Source organism: Grampus griseus, assembly GCF_964374135.1.
Source record: "Grampus griseus genome assembly, chromosome: 16".
In the NCBI taxonomy this organism is placed as follows: Eukaryota; Metazoa; Chordata; class Mammalia; order Artiodactyla; family Delphinidae; genus Grampus; species Grampus griseus.
The window spans coordinates 14,990,144-15,013,438 of record NC_139010.1 but is presented as its reverse complement, the minus strand read 5'-3'; the positions used below and the strand labels follow the sequence as shown (position 1 = coordinate 15,013,438).

The window sequence follows — 23,295 nt, the reverse complement described above, 5'->3', positions numbered from 1 at the left end:
GCACATAAAATTAATAATAGTATTATATTTTAACAGTGGACACTGTAATCTGAAAATAGCCTGGAGCTAATGTTGATTTTGTGTATTATTTACCCATAACTATTGGATTATTTTCTTTAAGCAAAACCAGTCCTTAGTTTGTCAGAGTAAACTCTTGGAGAATATGTGACATAAGAATAGCGAGAGGGCTTCCCTGGTGGCGCAGTGGTTGAGAGTCCTCCTGCCGATGCAGGGAACACGGGTTCGTGCCCCGGTCAGGGAGGTTCCCACATGCCACGGAGCGGCTGGGCCCGTGAGCCATGGCCGCTGAGCCTGCGCGTCCGGAGCCTGTGCTCCGCAATGGGAGCAGCCACAACAGTGAGAGGCCCGCGTACCGGAAAAAAAAAAAAGAATAGCGAGACAAAGTCATAAAACTGTAAAATTCTTAGTGACAATGTGTTTTTGCTCTTCACTGAGTCTCTAGACAAAGGATATGGTTTGGTCACGAGGGCAGGAAGGATTACTGCCCTTAAAACACAAAGAGATAAGGCACTTAAAAAAAATTAACTTTTCTAATTCGAATTACTATATGCTCAATGAAGATTATTAGGAAAATTAGCATTTAGAAAAACAAAATTTAAATCCATCCCTCAGAACCGCTGTTAACAAGCAACTTAATGTACTTTGGTTTTTTTTTTAAAATAAAAAGCTTTTAAAATGTTATATACACAATGTAATTTTCTGCTTTTTTATTTACTTTCTGATCTTGGTTTTAATGGACAAATAACATCCAATAGCCATACTTTACAATGGCGTTTTGCTGTTGGTCACAATGCACTAGTGAGTCATGAAATCAATTCATGCTTTGTTTTTGTTTTTAAAGGGAAAAGAAAATGTCTATGACATATAGTAAGGTTGTTTTGCTCCATAAAGATGTGGTTTCATTTATATAAGCATCATGATATACAATGTATTTCTAACTGTGGGCTGTGATCACTTTGCCAGCCACTGCATTACATTAATTAACTTCTCTCCTTTTGTTCAACACATGCTTTGTTTTCAATTTTTCAGTAGTACAAGCCTACAGTGAGCATTCATGTATGTAAATAATTGTGTACAACCCTGTGTACTGTCACCATAGATTTCTAGGAGTGAAATCAGTTGGTCAAAGGATACAGACTTTTTTGAGCCTCTGAATATATTTTGCCAAACTGCTGGAAATGGTACTTAAGGAGGATAGAACCGTCCAATTCCTTTTCCGTGGATTTTTTTCCCATTTCTTACTTTTTATAATCATTTAATGTGATAAACACCTGACACATCTTTTTTAAATGTACAAAAAATATACAGTGAAAAGTAAGTCTCCTTCTCACCTTTGACTCCCAAGTTTAACTCTCCCAAGGCAACTACGCATATCATATGTATCCTTCCAAAGACACACTCTGCATTTACAAGATTGAGTGTGTGGTTATAGAACACTTAGCTGGACAGAAAGCTTATCTCCCTTTTATTTTTTACACAAGTGACAGCATCTCATAGACAATGATCTGGCTTGGAGTCATCATTTAACCTCCCAAGTGGCTCTGATGAAACTTGAAGGCATATAGAATAGAGTATTATGTGAGTAAAAGATCTACTTCATGGAGGTTGCCGAGAGAAAACTCTACCGGCTCCTCTTGTGCCATGTTTATGAATTGTATATCCCTACCTATCTTGTATGAAGTTTGCTCAAATTGCAGACAATAATTTGGCTGAGTTAAAAGAACCTAGCAACATCCTCTTTGAACAGAGCAAGAATCTTTATAAAATAATCTCCAAAGGGAATCTGATTATAACCAAGGAATTATCTTAGGAGAGATAAGTCACAGCTTGTATATTATCAGTATTTTCCTGTGAAATCAAGTATATAAAGATTAATGCCCAAGGCTGTACCTGGGTTTTACTATAAAATCCTTTCCCTTTTATGGGGGGGGGGGCAGTTGAGCATTACTTTTATGAAATATATGTGATAAAATTACAGTATGAAATCTTAGTAACTCCTTTTCTTTTCTACAGAACTGGCAAGGGAACTGAATTTTTCAGTGGATGAAATCAATCAAATACGTGTGGAAAATCCAAATTCTTTAATTTCTCAAAGCTTCATGTTATTAAAAAAATGGGTTACCAGAGATGGAAAAAATGCTACAAGTATGCTGAAATTATATTACTTTAACTTGCAAAATTGCATATGTCTAATATTTCAGATAAGCCTACTGTTAATAAAATCACAGTGATCATAAAGTAATGGCAAGCCTTTTGAAGTTATACTTGTTTAATTTTGTGCTAATATTCTAAACTTCTGTCTTTAGGAAGCTTTTTAGGAAGCAAGTAGTAGGGGCTTTTGGGCATTTTATCTATATTTGCATTTTTTGCATTTTTCTCTGTGACCATCAAAAATGAAAATATAATTCTAGCTGTTCAGTCATGGGGCGGTAGTGGGAAACAATGTGAAGTTACTGCTATGGCCAGAAATGGATGTGCAGGGAGATAATAGAGAAAAGGATAAGATCAAACCATTTTATCCAGCCTGGTCTGTGATGGCAGAGCACTCCCCAGTACTCCTGGGTTTTGTGTGGTTTAGGTGGTGGTAGGGGAGTGGTGCTATACTGTGACAAATGCCAACCCATAACGATGTGGAATCAGTTACTGGGGGTTTGCCTGGGTCGGCCTGACCTTAGTAAGTCATTAATGCTAAGCATCAAATATAAGGGTGACATATATATATATATTTTGACAGTCTAACAGGAGAGGAATGTGTTTATTAGATCCCCTTATAACTAACGGGAGTCTCGCTGTCTTGAGGCCTATCTGCTCTGCGCCTTACAGAGACGGAACGAATGTGGCTGTCATCACACACGGCTTCACAAAATGATTCTTAAGACCCTAACGTATCTTCCCTGGAGCAGCGAGCTTTCTGAGCCCTCTGGGTAGTGAATGTTGCAGAGGTGCAGTGAGGCGGGACTAAGACGCTAGGAGGGTCAAGAGAGCCATTCCTTTGTGTGGGTATTGTGATGACTTAGAAGAAAATCATTTAATTGGGTTTTCAACCTTTTTTTTTCCCTCCTCTTTCAGCTGATGCCTTAACTGCGGTCTTGACAAAAATTAATCGAATAGATATAGTGACTCTGCTAGAAGGACCAATATTTGATTATGGAAATATTTCAGGCACCAGAAGTTTTGCAGATGAGAACAGTGTTTTCCATGACCCTGTGGATGGTAACTGAATTTAGTGTTCATATTTACTTAATCATTTGATAAAATTTGAAAGTGCAGTAGGACAAGGCAGTCACGTAAAACCAACTAAATTATGATTTGCTTGACTTAATTTCTCATTTTCACGGCATATTCTCTGCCAGAGTCTGCCAACAAACACCCTGATAGAACAAACTTGATAAATGTCTCTGTTATATAAAATACAGATAATGAAGTATATAAAGGCATAAGTTAACTGAAAGAGTTGGTATCTCAAATGTTTTATATGACCAAATGGAAGAAAATTTAATATCTAGAGAATACGTTGCTTTTGTCATTTTTATATTAACCTAAAAAACTAGGGAACTCTTTTATTCCTATTTAGGTAAAAACAAATTGTGGGCTATTATACAAATTGTTAAGTAAAATGGTTAATTACTGTTTTGAGAACAAGTATTTAAGCATGTACTGAAAGAGACGAATGTATCACTCAAACAGGTGTTTTCGTTATTTAGCATTATTTTAACTTCATATGCTGCCATTTTTTTGTTTGGAAAAACACTACTTGACCCATCGTATATAAAAGGTAGCATAATTTCTAATTCAATGAGCATAGATGTCACTAATATAATAATTCCTCTTTTACATTAGCTTAATTTATATGATAATGGTGTCATTTTTCCTTCATTATGTAAATTGGGGCTTTTTTCAACAAAGTATTAAGAAAAGTATGACAAATATCTTACTATGTTTTTCAAGATGTTCATAAATGGAAATTTATTCCTATAATGAATTTTGAGTACAAAAATGTTGATGCTATGGAGGCAAGAAGAGGAGCTAGGGATATTTTTCTACTATTTCAATTTTTTTTAAATATGGTGATTTTTTTTCTATTTTTAAACAGCAAAGTTAGACCACCAATAATCAATAACTTATAATTCTGCATATGTGACAAAACATCTCAAATTCTTAGAAAGTTTCTGCTTACTAAAGTCAACAGAAAATTTAAAGTGTACCTTGTTATCCCCATAACATAAACATGTGGGTAATAATGTCAAAAGTGGTTTCTTTTTAAGCTTATAAATATCACAGAACCTGGAAAAATGCTCTCTTCGAGGCCCTGTCTTATATGTGAGGCCACATATTGATGACCAAACTCTCTGTGCACAAGATAAAGACAGACCACTATTATATCAAATTTTGGGTTTTTGCCAAGTTTATAGAATATTTTAATATTCTTTACTGGGAAACTTTTTTAAGAAAAGTAGTTTTAACAAACAAGATGATCAGAAAGGAATGGAAGTATTCAATGGAATTGAAAGTTTCATTTAACATTTTAAAATCAGAGTATCATTAAATAAATCCACAAGGGCTTTTTGTTGCTACATCTTAATATTTTATATTCTCTATTTTTAAAATTCTTAGGGAAATTTATGTTTATGAAGTAAATTTTACTTGTGCAGATTATAAACCTCATGTAGTCTTAGACAAATTTTCAACATTCTGGTTTATGGGTGACCATAACAGAAAAATGTTCACGTACCTATAGTAATTTGAATTTACAACCAAAGCTAAGTTGGTATTTATCTTGGACTGACGGAAAAATTAGGCTTTAGTTTTTTAGACCAATAAGTCAGAAAGTGTGCCTGGTTGCCTTTTTGTTCCGGTCTCTCCTCTTCGTTGAACTTTTGTGAAACTTCCTTTCCTCACCATGACCAGACCATTGTTGACTTTTCTCTCTGCTGAAGGAGAAAAATAACTCCCTTAGTCCACGCAGCAAAGTTTAAAACGAGGCAATTTCTCCCTCCTTCCCCTTTGTGTAGGCTGGTTAGTAAACTTCTGCTGTCTCATAGCACTGTCATGACTATTCAGAGAGCTCTCTGTGAATGGCCTTCCTCCCGTCTCTGTTGTGTATCATTTCTTTTTTCTCTTTATTTGATTCATGCTTCTGAGTGGACCCCTACCACCAAGTTCACCAAGACTTTCATGCGTACACAACCCTTTCATCTGTCACATTATGACACCTGAAGAGTTTACATGGAGTCTTTTCTACTTTATCTGCTTTTTAAATCCTTTTCCTAACATCTTTTTAGATTTTTTTCCCAGTACTACTGCTCTAAAATCTAATGGTCATTTCTTTCCAAAGATTAAATTCATTTTTCTTTGCTGTAAATTTCATGTGAAATAAGTTAAGAATTAAGAGTTGGGTAGCATCACTCTTATGTACAGTTCTTAAAATAAGTTATAAGTAATTAATTATAAAAATTGGTTTCTTGTGGCTTGCTGTATTCAGTCCACCACAGTGTGGATTTTGCATGCTAAAAGTAGAAAGATATTAATTTGGCCATGCAATAAATGTATCTTACGTAACGACAGCTAACTTTATATTGGATCAAACTTGTGTATTTAAGTTACTGTATTAAAATTACCAAAATCGATAAACAATTTATATCTTAATTAACTAGTATTCTATTTTATTGTAGTTTGCACTAGTCTTTTATTTCATTGTATTACATATACTTGAACTACACCAATAAATTTATCAACATTATTCTGTAATTCATCACACATTTTCATACCTAATATAATTTAAGTCATTCCATGTGTTTTTGTTTGATGTGCTCTAATTCATTCCAGTCAGTCCAAATGTACTGTCTTCCATAGGTTTTCCTCCCCTTCAAGTGGAACTGGAAACTCCCACAGGGTTGCAGTACACACCACCCACCCCTTTCCAGCAAGATGATTATTTTAGTGATCTCTCTAGCATAGAATCTCCCCTTAGAACCCCCAGTAGACTGAGTGATGGGGTAGTGCCTTCCCAGGGAAACGTAGAGCATTCAGCAGACGGACCTCCAGTCGTAACTGCAGAAGACACGTCCTTGGAAGAGAGCAGACTTGAAGACTCAATGCCTTTGACAGAAATACCTGAAGCAGTGGATGTACATGAGAGCCAGTTGGAGAATGTATGTCTGAGTGAGTATCCTCAATACCTCGGAAGGATGGCTGGGGTCCCAAAAGATGTTAAACCAGCAGAGCCATTGGAACAGACTAGAAAAGTAGGAGTGAGCCCTGAGCAGCAAGAGAAAGGAAAATCTGGTCCTGATGAGGAGATGACGGAAGAAAAACTCAAATCTCTATTTGAGGATATTCAACTTGAAGAAGGAGTAGAGTCTGAGGAGATGACAGAAGAAAAAGTACAGGCTATTCTTAAACGTGTTCAGCAAGCAGAACTGGAAATGTCTTCAATTACAGGTTGGCAGAATGAGACATCAAGTGGAAACCTAGAGTCCCCTGCTCAAGCTCGAAGAATAACTGGTGGGTTACTAGATCGACTGGATGACAGGTATGGCTCTGGGTCAGAAAAAGGAACGTGAAATGCAGGTTACATGTTAATAGTTTGTTTTCTTTCTTTATTTTTTGGCTGCGCCACACAGCTTGTGGGATCTTAGTTCCCAGACCAGGGATCGAACCTGGGCCCTTGGCAGTGAAAGCATGGAGTCCTAACCACTGGACTGCCAGGGAATTCCACTAGTTTGTTTTAAATATATGCTTTTTAGCAATTACTGTTTTTCTAAATTACCATTCCAATTTCAGGATAATACATGCTTTAAAGGTTAGTTCATTCTGCTAATCTGGAGAGGGAAAGTTACATTAAACTCAAATATAATTCTTAAAACTACTGATAATTAGCTGAAGTAAAATGCAAAAAGTTATACACATGCTAAAGATTAATACATTTTCTTTACTTTAGAAGGTTACTCTTTTCTACTTTATTACCTGTAGTAGTATTCTTTTCACATAGCCAGAAATTAATGCTCATTTAAAATAATGTAATAAATATAATTCTGTCGTTTAGAAATATAAGCATTTCTATTATTTCCTGACTTCAAACATAAATGTGCTTATTATACAAAATTTTAAAATACAGATTTAAAAAATCAATACAATGCCATCATCTAGCAATAACCACCACTAAAATTTTGGTGAATTTCTTTTACATACGTGTTTTTAAATGTCACAGAAAAATGCAGAGAAGCAAAAAAGTCATCTATCCTTATCATACTAAGAAAAACAACTAACACTTTATATATCCTTCCTTTTTTCTACATGAATATTTTATATAATTTGCAATATGGCATATGTAATTCTTTACCCCCAAATAATATGGGCATGATAGAAATTTGTTTATAACCAAAATAATTCCCTAATCATGAATCTGGTTCTTTTTACAGTGATCTTCCTCTAGGAGGGTAAGAGCTAGTGTCCTTGAGACACTGGTTCAAACCCCACCACCATTAGGTTTGCACTTTTCGACTTGATTAATTTCTAAGCTCTAAGGATGCCACTGTAATTGGCTTTAAAAATAAGAATACTACTACTTTCTTCAAACAGGTTTATAGATTGAAAAAGAAAGCCTGTAGCATGCCTACCCAATGACTGGTACAAACAGTATCTCAGTGATAGCTGGCATTATTTTATTTATGCACACATAAAATATATTTTACTTCAGTGGTAACTAGTGATAAACCTCAGTTCTTTTCATACAACTTATTTTATAACCATGTTTAATATTTTCATATTGCTGATAAGCTTCTTGCTCAATGAAAATTCCCACAGAGGGAGGTGACAACATTTGCAAAGAGTTCACAAAACTCCCTTTGAAGAATGGGAGCATCAGTGAATTCTATGTTCAGCCTACAGAATAGAGTATGGAGACAAGAAATAGTACTAATTTTGATGTCTAGGTTCAGATAGAATCGCATAATTTATAGTTGCATAACAGGAAATTAGATATAGCTAGGAGTTATAGTTATCGTACAGGGTCTTCACAGTATGCTGGGACTGTTTGTCCTTAAACATCTGGAATAGGATGTGCTATTAATATTTTTTGATAAAGGTGTTTAATCAAAATTTGATTTATAAGGATACGCACATACATATACATAGTACATATATTGTACATAGAAAACATTGCACTAGTTTCATTGCCTTCGGAATTCTACAGGTAATAAGCAAAGGTGCTAATAAAAACAATATACAAAAAAAACCCAATATACAAACTATAAAATAAAGTAAAAGTCTATATTGAAACTAGTAAAAATTAGAGACCAATTTAAAAGAAAGTAATGGAAGAGAAAGGTTTTTAAGAGTCAAAAGGAAAACAGTCCTCACAGGTAGTAGAAGCAGCAGGTGAGCATCCATACCCTTATCACCAGAGAGAGTCAGCAGAGGGCAGGAGTGGAGAAAGATGAGAACCCAAGGAAGGTTCTCATGGTTCTTCCACGGTGGGAAAAGCATGACGGTAGGATTCACGATTGGAAACACATCCAAAGACTGGAACGTAGGGTTCTTGAGGATGCCAGAGCTCTCATCACAGGAATTCATTTTGTTCTTTGTCATCAGTTTTTTCACTGGCACTAGAAAAGCATTTTGAGATCTCCTCCTCTTTTAGATTGGTGGGTCTGGAACTCTGGGTATGTCCATGAACCTCTCAGGATTACTTTTTAAAAGATACAGAATCCAAGGAACTGTATCAGTACAATTAAACAAAACAAAAGAAAAACAGTGACAGCATAGCCAGCCAGCTAGTTTGGGAGCTGGAGTGAAGAGGATGCCTGGAGCCTGTGTATCATCTCCTCACCCCACACCCACACCCATAACAGGCCCTCACAGTTTGAAATCTGATGACCAGGTTTTTCATGCGTTTCTACTGTATGTCTTTAAAAGTAGTTAAAAACACGGCTGTTGAAAATTTAGAGCTTCTGAAGCCCATTTGCAGCCATATGTTACCATTATAAATTTCCACATCTTCTCTATTGCAGCCCTGACCAGTGTAGAGATTCCATTACCTCGTATCTCAAAGGGGAACCTGGAAGATTTGAAGCAAATGGAAGCCATGCAGAAGTCACTCCAGAAGCAAAGACAAAATCTTACTTTTCAGAATCCCAAAATGATATAGGGAAACAGAGTACAAAGGAAACTCTGAAACCAAAAATACAAGGTTCTGGTCGTGTTGATGAACCAGCATCATCACTAGCGGCATATCAGAAAGCTCTAGAAGAAACCAGCAAGTTTGTCATAGAAGAGCCTAAACCCTGTGTGCCTGTCAGTATGAAAAAGATGAGTAGGACTACTCCTGCAGATGGCAAGCCAAGGCTTAACCTCCATGAAGAAGAGGGATCCAATGGGTCTGAGCAAAAGGTACGTCATCTAGTTTTCCACTGTGCTGTCATTTAAGCTGAAAGTACTGACGCTTCGATTCTTTTATAATCTTGTAGCACTGGGCCCAGTGTTCGTTTCTACTTCCAGATTATCAATGTGTGATTGAAAATTGTAATACTAATAATGGGGGTAAAGAAAGTAATGAGTAAAATATATGCTATTTGTCATCCCTCTTTCATTGGGTAGAAAAAAGGAATAAACATCTTCTTAGCCGTTTTTCAGGAGGGAAAAGAATACAGCGATGTTAAGTAAGTAGCTTAAGGTCCAGTTTTAATTTGGTCTGGGATTTAGGTTTCCTCACTCCCAACCTAGTCTTCTTTCTTGAGGATGGAGGATAATTATCCTGACCCTTTCTGGTTCCTTTGCACAATTTAAAGAGTCACTAGCATTGACCCATCTAAGAGTTCTATCCTATAAGGTCTGTTGCCTGAAAGGGTGTTTTAAAAATTGAAGAAACACAGTTCCCAAGCCTAAAATGAGGTGGGTATACTACTGTTGGTTGACGGCATTTAGAAATGCAACATTAAAAGTATCATTTTAATTATTTTTATATCTAAGTTGATAATTATCTTAATATTTGTTTTTAATAATTTAAAAAACCTTACTGTCATATAATTATTTGCTTGCTTTTTGTAATTATATGTTTTTGTGCTACCATCTAATAGATTTCATTATTCTTTGAGGGTAAACATTTTTAGATATTAAAAAATTTTTAATTGAAATTATGATTCATAGATGGATATAAGAAAATTAAGATCAGTTCTGTTTCCTGTATTTTTGACTGCTTTTTGCTCTCTCAATTTTTGTGTCTTTTCATGAACTATGCAGTAGAAATAGACTGAGAGTTATACATCTTTGGAATAGTAGTACTTGAAGTTTTCCCTAAAGCATCTAGTTTACTTAAGCTCTTCTACAGTGTTTTGGGTAGAAAAAAAAAGAAACAAATCTTTTGTAAAATAATGAGCCCGTGACTAATTTGAGGTTTAGGAAAATTTAGTAAACTCCTAATCCCTCAGGAGCTAATTATCAGCTTATTAACTAATCATATCCTTTCCTTTTCCCTCCTGCAGGCTATTTTTTGGATCACTTTCCTGCTTGTTAGGAGGGAAAGTGAGAGGAAATAAAATCCTCAGGACTCTCTTTCATTTCCTTCCCGACAAGTCTGTTTTGAGTATTGCTTTCTGCCTTTTAGTTAACTCCTAGCATGTTTAAGCAATATGACTTTGGGTGGAATGTTCCCTTTTAAAATGAGCCTGCAAAATATAGGGAGGAGCAGTAACATAGTGATGTTTTAACTATGAAAATGTATTGTGCAAAAACCTATTAAAAATAGATAGGGAAGTTCTGAAATATGTAAGTAAGCATTTCGACGGCATACATGTGCCTACATATTGCCCATTGGGGAAGCTTGGAGAAGGCATAAAGAGGATTTGAAAAAGAAAGTCTTAACCCTGAATGGAAATGCAGCTGAATTCATCAGTAATGGAAAATAATTAGTTGTTAGAAAATGTTTTCGAGATTTCTTATAAATGAGTTTGTGCCTTTCGCATTGGTCACTGGTCCTACTCAAATGCATAAAGGCTTCAGGAGCATAGCAATTCATAGTGAAGTTAAAGCTTCTGGAACATAAAAGTCTGACCTCACAAGAAATTCGAAGATGTCCAGGATGTATTTTTTGTGGCTAGACCATAGTACAATAGTAATCAACTAGGTCGTCGGATGTATGATCTCAGACAACAGCCCCCTTTTTGTCCCCTGAAAAATCAGGTCAAAAGTCCGGGTGCAGCTCTTAAACGGATGACTGCCTGCTGTTACAAGGTAAAAATCCTGCTGCTTTCCACCTCTTTACATGCCGCAACCCATGGCAAGAAGTACTGAGAAAATTCCATTTGGTCTCCTAGTTACCCTCTGTGCCATTGCAAAGAGAATTCTCTAAAAGGAATCCTGGTCGAGATTCTGCTACCATCTTCTCTCTACCCTTCACCTTAAGACTAGCGAGACTCCATGGAGAAAATGGAAACAAACATTAGCCAAATGGCCACTTTTTCTTTATGTGAGGGGCTGGTCTCAGATGATTCTTGATAGGATTATAATTGACATCTAGGTTTGTTGTCAGTGTTTGCATTAACATATGTTCTTCTGCTTTTAAATGTTTCAAGTGAAAAACTTTCCCCAGTCTGAGATTCTGGGTATGGATAATTCAGATTGAATTTTCTCTTCTGCCTCATCTAATCTATTAATTGCTAAATGCTGATTAGTAGTTCTTTTGCAATCTGAATTCGTCTTACTTTTTTCTGCTTTTCTGAGCCATTGTAGGGCCTCCTTTCACAATATTTAGGTCATTCTAAGTGTCCTGAATTTATGGTCCTTTTCTAAAAAAATTTTAAAGTAATGGGGAATTTAGTAGCCAGTATCTTTGCAAGGAGTAAGAAACTTGAAAACTATTTCCTTTTGATACCATATTATTCAGTAAGGCATTTTGTTCAGATGAAATTTCCTACAAAGTTAAAGTTGATATTACTATAACATTTAAAAATATTTGGTAAGTTTACCTTTGGTGAAGAATGGCCTACTTTATTATCTATTTGACTAACATTTCATTAATAATTTTTGCTAACACTTACACCTCCTGTAACAATTTTACCTTTTTTTTTCCTATTTTTACCAATTCTGCCATTGATTTTTCCAATGGATATTAACTACAGTTTCTATCTCTGGGACTGTCAGATTTGGGGTAACTAGTACACTTAGAAAATAAAATACTAGAATTGTTTTCAGAACTCCACCACTAAAATTTAGAAATAAAATTATTCAGTGTATACTCTTGACCATGATATTTAAGTAGAAGCTGAAGATAATTTTCCCTTTGACTTATGAACTGTTTATCACTTGGTAGTTTTTCCTTATTCCTATCCTTATTTCCTAAAAAGTAATACTTTGTGTAATTACTGTATTCTTACCTGTACTATATTCTTGTCTGTGCAATGTTGTTTCTATTCTAATTTCATATCAGTTCTTTAAAATAAGACCTCAGGCTTTCAAATCTTCTACATTCCTCATTTGAATAAACTCCTACTGAGTTCCAATTATGTATTAGGTATGAATTATGCTGATAAAAATCTCCTGGCAAATTATGCTGATATAAACTGTATACTTTTCATAAAGTTCAAAATAGCTTTGGATAAAGTTGTCAAATCTGACCAAAATATCATATAAGTCAGAAATACTGTGCCTCTTTCTGTAGATCAAGTGAAAGATGGCCTGTAACTGTAAGGTTATACATTCATGTCAAATGTATAATATTTATTTTTAAACTAGCTTTAAATCTATATTATTTCCCCAAACTAATAATTAGTAGCATGTATGTAGTTTCTGATGCCAAAGTCTCCACCATTGTTATTTTTAATAATTTACAATTTTATTGTCTTGATCTTTACCTGCATATATATACTTATGCATTTACATATGCATTGCATTTATATATACACATAAGTATATATATGCATATACATATGCAGGTAAAGATCAAGGTAATTATATATATTATTTATGTATAATTTATATATATTTATATACACATATATACATATAAATACAGAGTAATTTCATTTAGAATTCTGCTCAAAACTTTCTTCCACTTAAATTTTTTTTAAGATTTCCGCAAATATACATCATGATTTTCCTTAAGTGCGGGGAACCAGGAAGTAAAAAATTCTTTCATGATTTCCCTTCTCAGAATGTCTTTTATTTTAAATGTGATGGTAAAATTCTACTAAAAATGCATTTACTCAGGACTTGAAAGGCAGTGAGAGTGATTCAAGCTCAGAGGAAGAACGGAGAGTCACTACCCGAGTTATTCGCCGGCGTTTGATTATAAAGGTATCCCGAAGCCAGATCAGTATGGGGCAACGCTGTATTATTAGAACCTTTCTTGTGGTTTGGAAAATTCAGCATGCTTGGTAACTAAATGGCTCTGTATGTTTCTTTGCACATTTGAAAACTTATAAAAACAACCACCTAAAGGAAAAACTCACGTTGCATGGTAGTGAGTATTCTGTCTAGGCCTGTGTTTGACATGTGGCAGTTGTAATTTTACCCGAGAATTCTTGGCATTTGTATACTGCTTTCCTTGGAGAAGTGTTCTATGTGTGAACAAAGATTCTACCTTGGTGAGAGAATAGTTCATATCCAATGAAATGTTCAACTGAAACCCCAGAGGCTGTAATGAGGTATGAGGTAAGATAAAGACGAAAGAGAGTGAAAGAATTAAAAGGCTCCCTTCTCAGCCTTAACAGTTTTTAAGTGAAAACCAGTTTTTCATTATCAATCAATGACTAAGAATTCAGTGTTATAGCCTGGCATGGATGTATATGACATAATGCAAACCAAGCAAAAACTTCTGAAATAGGTTTTTAACTTGACTGACATACAAAAAATCAGGCTGGTTTTTTCTAAGGCTGTATTTTTAACTAGAGGAAGCAACTCTTACTGGAAGTGAAAAATGTAATTCTCCCCTGTTACAGCACAGTTGAATACTATGAATAAATCCTGATTTCCCCCACAAAGGCCTTTTGAAGCACCGACCTGACGTATGGGAGGTCCTACGGACTGCTTCTTGCAGTCTGCTGCTTGTCTCCATTACTCTGCCTTTAGAGAGATCTTTCTTGATGTTGGAATAATTGAGTGCAGAGAACTAGGAAGCCATTTTCAATACACAGTCCTTTGAATGTGGTCCAAATAACTTGAGGCTCCTTGGTTGGCAGTTCTGAAGAGAAAGAAAGGAAAGGAAATATCTATTGAAAACCATTTATCAAACTTATCACCCATTTCCAAAGTGTCAGGACACCAAACCAGAGATGTAGGGAAGTTGGCTTAGGTATCCAAAACTTCTTAATCCTGCTGCTTGTACTTTTCTTGTAGATCAGATGAAAGAAGAGAAGAAAATCTGCCAAATCTGCTCTAGTATAGTTTTTCTAAGACTCTGGAAACATTAGGGAAGAAAATAAGTCCTTGTCTAAATCCTAAATTATCCACAAATCAACCTTAAGCTCAATAGGGGCCATGAAAAAAAAGTATGAATCACTTTGAAAATTCCACATGGGCAATCCACATTACTTACTGTTATCTAGCATATTTGCAAGCATTTGGCCTATTTATGAAGTCCTCATAATCAGTCACCTCCCACACATTTGCTGGGATTAGGGGGAAGAAATCTTTAATTTGGTTTTTCTGAACATGTTAAAGCCAAACTCTGTTCAGGCTTTGCTAGTCCCATGATTAAAATATTACTTCTTGAAGACACTAAAGTGAAACATCTAGAAAAAGCACACCAGACATACTGTCTTGTAACTTGCTTTTTATGCTTAACATATGACATACTCATGTTGCATCAACTTCACCTCATTTCTTTCTAATAGCCGCCCAGTGTAGAAGTTGACTCCTCTGTATATGACAGAAGAAAATAAACATAATCCTGCATAGGCAGTGGGAGAAAGCGTAGAGAAGTTTTACTCTGGGGAATACTAAAACAAAACAGCAGAAGCATCAACCCCCTCCCTAGGTCAATGAGGGTTATATCTTTTGGTCTCCTATAATTCTAGAACATGCATTAGCAAGTTAGCTTTAAAGTAATTTTGTTAGAATGAGTTATTTATATATTTAAGCTTAACATATAATTATATATATTAACATTTTTATTAAGAGCGTAAGTTTAAAAGACTGAAATACACTGATGTTATAGGCTTCATAAAACAGAGGAGACTGTGTTCTCTTCAAATCTTCACTTCTTGAAGTCAGTGTAATTTTAGGGAGGCTGAGTGGAATCATCAGAGAACGGGTTTCATAAGTGGGGAGGGCATTGTATAAACAATGGAATCACTTAAACAAGCTTTGAGAAATGTCTTTCGTATGTGACAGAGAAACCAAAAGCTAAAGGATAGCTACAATTATAATTGGAAGCTATAGGTGTAAGAAAAAATCTTTGTCAATTACATACGTAGAAGTCTTTCTGGTTAATATTTTTCTGTTCAGATTTTGGGGGCAGTTGAAAAAGATCACATTTCTGTTGCCTTTTCTCTTTATTCCATATGTTGGTACCTTTTTAATGTAAAAGAGCTCGAGACTGCAGTACTACGCGGTAAATGTGACATGGGATCCATCTCTGTCAAAACACATAAAATGAGAGTGTTAGGACCTAAAGGAGTCATTGAGACTCAAATTACTTCTTTTCCTAGATGACAAAAACCAAGGATAGGAGATGAATTGATTTTCCCAAAACCACACAGCTGGGCAGTAACAGTTCTGAGACCAGAACCTAACCCCTGGTCCTCTAGAGGAGTGCCTTCTACCTGCGTTTTCCACGATACTGTATTCCGTCTCGTCCAGAACAAACTAAAAAGGAATAACTTTTCCTGGACTAAATTAGGCACTTGGCCATTGAGACTTTTCCGGTGGCATAGGAGAAGGCAGCATTGAGCTATCTTTCCTGGAAACTATTTGATGGGGCTAGAATGCTAGGAATTTGACCTACTTCATGGAGGCTGTCCAGCCTTGGACTGAACCAGCCACAGTAATTCCCCTAGCACTTAGAATCCTAGAGCAGAAAACTATTTGGTGGTTATTCCATCCTTCCCAGAGCTAGCTTTGGCCAGGAAATGTCAATGAAAGCAGTAGATATATTCAGGATTCCATTATCACAAGTCTAGGCAAATCTGTGTTCTTAGCCATTCAACTAGTATAATAAATGGAGTGAAAGTAGAATTTTATGATTTTTCTCTTTAATTTCACATGTGGATTCATTCTTTTTTATGTTTTTATATTTTTACATTTAATATTTTCAAGTCCTTTAAGAAATGAGTCAAGTTAACAAACTCTCCCATTTGCTTGCGTATTTTTAAATTTTATAAGCATATTCATTTATGTCTATATAATATGATAATATCACAGTGGTTTCAAATGCTTGGAAGCAGTTTAAATTGACCAGTCCCTATGAGCTTGTTTACATTATTTGCTTAGCAAATGCAGTGATTACAAAGGTAAAAACTTTAAACTAACTCAAACCATTGTGAAGTTTGATTAGATTCAAATAACTGAATTTTTACTATATAGTTCAACTATATATATATATATTTTTTTTTTTTTTTTTTTTTGCGGTACACGGGCCTCTCACTGTTGTGGCCTCTCCCGTTGTGGAGCACAGGCTCTGGACGTGCAGGCTCAGCGGCCATGGCTCACGGGCCTAGCCGCTCCGCGGCATGTGGGATCTTCCCGGACCGGGGCACGAACCCGTGTCCCCTGCATCGGCAGGCAGACTCTCAACCACTGTGCCACCAGGGAAGCCCTCAACTATATTTTTATTTCTACTTTTGAGCGTTTTTACTGACTTTCAAAATAAGGGTTTACGTGTATGTTTCCCCCCATCAAACAACTCAAGAGTACAAAAAGTTCAATCTATCCATTCCACTTGCCATTGTTCACAAGCTTCAGATAACCATTGTTATGAAACAAGGTAACTATTGTTCACAAGCTTCAGATCGTTTTATATACATATACCAATATGTATGTGTATATAGAATATACATGTGCTATATACATATACACATACATCCCCAGCAAGTGGGTTTCTCAGAATACATATTGCTTAGTAATCTGCTAAGTTTATGTATATAGTTTCTCTCATCTCATTTTTTTGAAAGTTCAAGTTTTAATGTTGTGTACATCGAAGGAAATTGGTACATTTCATGTTATTTTTTCATTTTATTCAAGAAGGAGAGAGGAATAAAAATTATAAAATGCTATGTTTCCAGCAGGGGTCCAAAGGAAAGTACAGTAGTCTTCACAAAGGTGGCCACCAGGAATGATACTGTGACACCATACGTACTGTAATTTTCCTTTGAAATAGGAAAGAAAAAAAGTGCGGGTAGGTGTTGCCAAAAATAATACCATCACCAAAACTAGCGGGGAAATTTTATTTACTTAAAAGTACAAAGGTTTTCAAGAACCTTAGAAACTAATTAGAGATTATTTTCTCTCATTAAAGAGAGGCCCTAAAGACCTCTCCTTGGTAACACCTGATCTCCAATGTACCTGACAGAATTAAAGATGGATGAAATTTTTTTTAATGTACTTTGTGACTCCTTACGAACTTTCCTATCTATCCAGTCAACTACTATCTAATCCACTCCCTCAGTTTAGTGAGTTTCTACATAATCATATATCTTATTTTGACCTTATGTAAAGCACTAGTTGACTATAGTTAGTGCCCATTAAGACTAAGAGAAGTATCTTCACCTTTAATTATACATAAGCAGTATGAATTTTCAGTAGGAAATAATGAAAATGCCCACATACCACAGCAGATCTCAACAACCTATATGGCTTGTTATTTATAACTAGGGCTTTGCTTTTTTCTAAGGCTATTAATATAAATCAATGTACTTAAATGTATTCGCTATGCTTATAAAAATACCTACTTCACATTTCAGAGACTGTCTGCAAATTAACTGGCATCTTTCCCCACCAAAGGGTCAATTTATAACATTCGTAATAGTATGCTATTTTAATGGATTTTCCTGGGATCCTGGAATTGTCTTAACACTCAAAGAGCTAGACATGTGCAAGAGTTAGTTCCAACATATCTCACTTATACATGTTTAAACTATAGTGAAACTTTTCATGACCCTTTTTTTGGCTTTTCTGCTGTCTTTAAGCCTTTACTTGTAAAATAAAATGAAATTGTTTCTTTTCCAGGTATATGAAATCAACCATAGGAAACATAAATAACACTCCCATAAGAACGTGTTGCAGATTTTAGTGCATTCAGGCAGGAGACCTCTACATTTTTCCAATTTCCTTCCCTCGCTTAACTGTGCTAATTGAAACTAATCATAGGCAAGGTTCAAGGTGAACCTTGAAGCAAACAAGAGCAGCGAGAAACATCGTGTTTTATTTTCATCTCATCTTTATACCACAGTGAGGTAAAATGAGTCAAATATCCCACCCAGGACCTATGAGCCCACAATCTATAAGAATACAAAGTCACTTTGTAGAAAGAAAAAAGAACAAAAACAGAATTTTGTTAGCAAAACAAGGTAGTGTTTCAGTCTCTACTCTGTTATTTTAAACCACAACTGCCTTTCTACTGGTTGTGACATAAAACAATCATAGAATTTTCTCACCATTGGCTGGCACTGACAAAATTAACAGAGCTACTACCTTTCCCATGACGATAACACTGAAAGGGTTAGAATCCTGGCTCTCCCAGAAATGCAGCTGTCTTCTTTGTGATTTGCCATTTTTCCTAAAAAACCTACAGGTGTACAGTAACTATAGTACACAGTACTATAGCACTGTACAGTTCACCTCTTCAACAAAAGAAGTATGACTAACAAGTCAGTAGGTCTCTAGAATGGGTCTGCACTTAAGATGTTTGTCCTTGTTCCCCAAAACTGTAAGTGAGACTGACCTAAAGTTGACACCAGTGAAGAAGGTAATGTGTTACAAATACAGCCCTATGTCTGCTCTCTCAGTGGTTTTTCTTATCCTACAATCATAGAGCTAATAGACATTAAGGAGCCATCTAAATCTACTGACCTGCCTATTAGCAGGAAAATATGATGCCACTTGGCAAGTTAAGAATTTATCCCATTTTTTTGTTAACTCACCAGAGGAAGATCCTTGACAGTTTCCCCTTCTAAATCAGATAGCAGTCACTAACTGAAAGGCTGTCGTCTTACATTCCTTTAGTAATTAATCAGTCATCACATAAGACTCATTCACTTGATAATATTCTGAAACTATGTACTTCATCAGACATTAATTATTCTCATTTACAACTTATGAAAGGCTCAGTCTGAAAAAAATAAGGTTTTCTCTGTACTCTGAACTTTTCTCATAGTATTTGAAAAAATATTGCCTTTAGTAAGGAATTTTTAAATTTAACAAACTAACAAAGGGTGATTAACACCCCAACTAAGGTGCTACCTCAATTCAAATCAGACAAAAGGAAATCCACCAAAATGAGAGATTTCGTAGGACTAATGAAGAAACATTATCCAAAGTGAAATGATCTAATTAGAGCTCTAATCGTTAGCTACATCTTTTTTCAACAAATGAAACCTTTTTGTTTGTCTGTCTATGTATAACTGTATTCTGTGATTACATATTTTCAAATTCTTCCTTCTTGGAGTTTGTTGCTAACCATCATTCTTGTACATACTTGAGGTTTAATGCTTTGAATGTTGTTGACTGCTAAATAACCATCCATGGAGTCAGCCTTTTCCCCTGGCCCTGGAATTGCAAGTAGAGTTTATACTTTCTTTTTCTAAAATGCCACAGAGCATGTGTGTGGTGTATGGAGTGATGTGGAGATCTATCCATCTAGTATGTTGCTAATCTCTATGCCACATCCTTTAGGGAGAGGAAGCAAAAAACCTTCCTGGTGAATCAGTCACAGAAGAACAGTTTACTGATGAAGAAGGCAACCTCATCACCAGAAAAGTAATCATCACTGGGGTTTCATGCTTCTCTTGGGGTTTAGATTTTCTACTATTTGTTTGCTGTAGTGTCACCTCTTAAAATAGAAAACAGGAAAATCTCTCCTTTTCACTATTGCTTCCTACAGATCACTCGGAAAGTACTAAGACGAATTGTTATCCCACAAGAGAGAAAATATGATGACGTGGTAATGGAGAGGGACTGTCGTAAAGAAAGTAGAGAATAAAAGCTTTGTGAACTCTCTAGAATAGGCTGCTAACAGGCTGGCGTCTGCAGTGTGGCAGCTTGAAGCATTTGCTGCTTTTGACATCTTGTGCATTTGATCAGGGTCAAAGAAAAAGATTTTCCTTCCTAACATTCTTTAACAGTATATACTCTTACTATCTTCAGAGTTTTCACAGAGATCATTTCATTCATGGAGGTTGCAACATGCCGGTTCGAGCATGGGAGACAAAATTTAAAACCCTCTGCCACCACCAAACCCCTCGGCCATGCCCCACCCCTGCCCAGTGCTTTACCTGCAGCCTACTTGGGACCCAGAGAGAGAGCACTTGTTTCCAGCCAATGCACAGGGTTTAATTAAAAGTTAGAATGACAAAAAGCTCGTCTCAAAATCCTTACGTCTAATCTATACATTTTCTCTTTCCAGTATATTCTACAGGGAAATGTGAATTCCCCCATCTTAACCTGAGGAGGATTCTCCTCTCTGGGTTAATAACAGCCCATTTCCAATGTGCCAGTTAAAGAACTAAAGTCATCACTGAGCAGTGTAACTCAGCAAGTGAATCTCTAGCTCCCACAGAAAACATCTCTGGTTATTTTTCATTTCTTTCCCTTTCTCAGACCTTTACCCTTTTCATTTAAAAAACAGAAACTTCAATAGCCAGTGTTTACATAAGAAAAAAGTAAACTGAAAATTTCTCAGAAGGAGTAAATCAGAAAATTGGAAAGGCTACTGTGTTTTCCATTATAAAGAGGGTAAAGGGTAAAAGCTGAGTATCTGTGGAACCACTTTGCTCTCAGAGAAGTGTGTCCTTGGTGCTTGGTGAAGACAGGTCTTATTTTATGGAAAAGGGATGCCTGCTTGGTCTGGAGTAAGAGGACGGGCTTGGTAATTCCACAAATTAAAAAAGAAAAAGTCTCTCAGCTCAACAGCATTTCCATGGTCTTTAGTTCATGATTAGTGCTTTACTGAGAAATTTCAGTCTCATTACAACAGATTATTTAACATTCTGCTGGCTTAAAAAGGCATAAATTATAACTTACTAATATTTTTATAATTGGGGTTTGAGTGCCTTGAGAGTTTTAGTGATGATTTCTTCTAGTTTTACAGGAACTGGACAGGCTGTCCAGTTGTTTGATCACTAACCTACTGAATTATTGTGAAGTACAGTTACGTATTCCTTCTGACGGTGCTCTCCCACTCGCCCTGATGCTGCTGAGCTGTGTGGTTGAGGCAAATAGATTATATCTGGGGACGTGAAGTGACAAAGTACTTGAAACTGTGTTTCGCTTATCCTGATCCAGCCTCAAGGGACCAGAATGGAAACTGCTTTTTAACGAAAACCCTTTCACCATGAAATCTTAACGTGTACATTCCTTTTAAAGCAGGGAGAAGGTTATAAGATGAAGACGAAGAAAGAAATCCGGCATGTGGAAAAGAAGAGTCACTCATAACAGTAAATGGTCAGTCAAGGTGGTAAGTGTGCTCTTATCAACAACAGTAAGACGTAACTTCCTGTGAAACTTCTAATTTCACCAAATAAGTGATTCCATCCCCCCGCCACCCCCTTCCTCTCTTTTTCACTGAATTGCAGCTTTGAATATCCAACAAGCAGTTGGTGGTCATTTTCATGTTCATGTACACGTACATCTGCACACGAAAACCAAGGCCTCTAGCTCACAGTCCATAAACCTCTTCACAAATTAGGAATTTAAATATAAATGATGGTTGCAGAAGCAAATGTAAATAGTGATCTTGAGTCTTCTCTTAAGAGCGAAGGCTCAGTATGAAGTGCAGTAGCATTATTCACTCTAACAGGAAGACTATTTGGCAACAAACAGTTCATACAAATGTATTTGGAGATTTGTATTGACCAGCTTTTCACCATTTTACCACAACAGCACCTAAGAATATAATTTTGGTTGAAATACAGTGGTTGCCAAGCTTAAATGAGCAAAATCCCTATATCCTACTTCAGATATTCTGTATAAACCAAAGCAAATGAAATAGGAGGTTAATGGCACTACTGTGTTTTCTAAGTTAAAATGTTTAGTGAGCTTTGTTTAAGGTTGTCTGAACTTTTCTTCACGGAGAAGGATATTGTCCTCTAACACTGTTTTCTGAACTTTGTGCTGTTTCTTTCTATGTAGCTACAATTCAAAAGCCCATTGATAGAGCTTTGAAAAGCTCTGTGTAAGTCTGTGAGGTAAAGCAGGATGAGTCCTTTAGGGCTGCTCACCAACAGTTCTCCTAGCCCCAAGTAACAAAGCAAACAGATCCCAGTTTCCACTTTCACTCATCAACTGTTCCCCAGTTACCAGAATCCTGGTACTTGGAGTGCTGCTGTAAGGAATTGAGAAATCACGGAGTCTCACTGCCCCAAATTTTGTATGCAAGGTAACTGTAACTAAGGCCCAAAGAAATTCTTAATCCCTCCACCTCCAAAAACAGCTTCTTCTTTATTTATTCACTTAAAGATTTATTTCCCTTCCTCTCTGTGACGCTTTCTGCCTAGGCACTGGGAAATCATCGGTAAACAGCACTAGGGAGGTACTGGCCCTCGCTGACCTTACGTTTTGGAGATTTAACGGTAGTCAGTCACTTCAGTATTTAAGGCATTGAGAAAACTCCTAAGAACTGCAGAGTGCTCTGGAAGTAACAGTATTTGCTATCCATACGTACTCTTCCAGTGTTTCAGGTGTACTCTTCATTTAATTCACTTGGATCGGTGCCTTTATCATCCCCATTTAACAGGCCCCAAATTGCCCAAGGTCACCTAAATAAAAAGTGGCAGAAACAGGATACAAACCCTAACAGGCTGCCTCTGGAGCCCACACACTCAACCCTGTTAACTGGAGATCTGACCTGGTCTGAGGGTGACAGGGAAGGTTTCCTTAAGAAAATGATGCTTGAGATTAGTTTTAAAGGATGAACAGGATTCATCTGGATGAAGGGGAGGAAATTTGATGGTGTTTGGGGTAGCCTCCTAGGCACAGGCTCTAGCGTTCTGCAAAGGCCAGAACTGGGAAGAAACAAGAAAGGAGAACAGGTCGGTGTAGCCTGCAGAAGGTTTTGTCATTGTGTCTGGAGAGGTAGGAAAAATCGGAATATCCGGGCCTCATAAGCCTTTTTTCACTAAAAGTTTA

At 36.3% G+C, this 23,295-nt stretch overlaps 1 protein-coding gene across 1 annotated transcript in view; it reads left to right on the top strand.

Annotated features, from left to right (window-relative positions):
- Nucleotides 1-23,295, top strand: part of ANK3 (ankyrin 3) — a gene marked incomplete at its 5' end in the record, with an annotated part of 329,024 nt that overhangs the window by 292,175 nt on the left and 13,554 nt on the right. The window contains 5 exon segments of the mRNA XM_082673732.1: nt 2,035-2,166; nt 3,091-3,234; nt 6,463-6,553; nt 9,033-9,411; nt 21,535-21,625. Of these exon segments, the coding sequence (XP_082529858.1) occupies nt 2,035-2,166; nt 3,091-3,234; nt 6,463-6,553; nt 9,033-9,411; nt 21,535-21,603 (815 nt within the window). The 3' untranslated portion in view covers nt 21,604-21,625.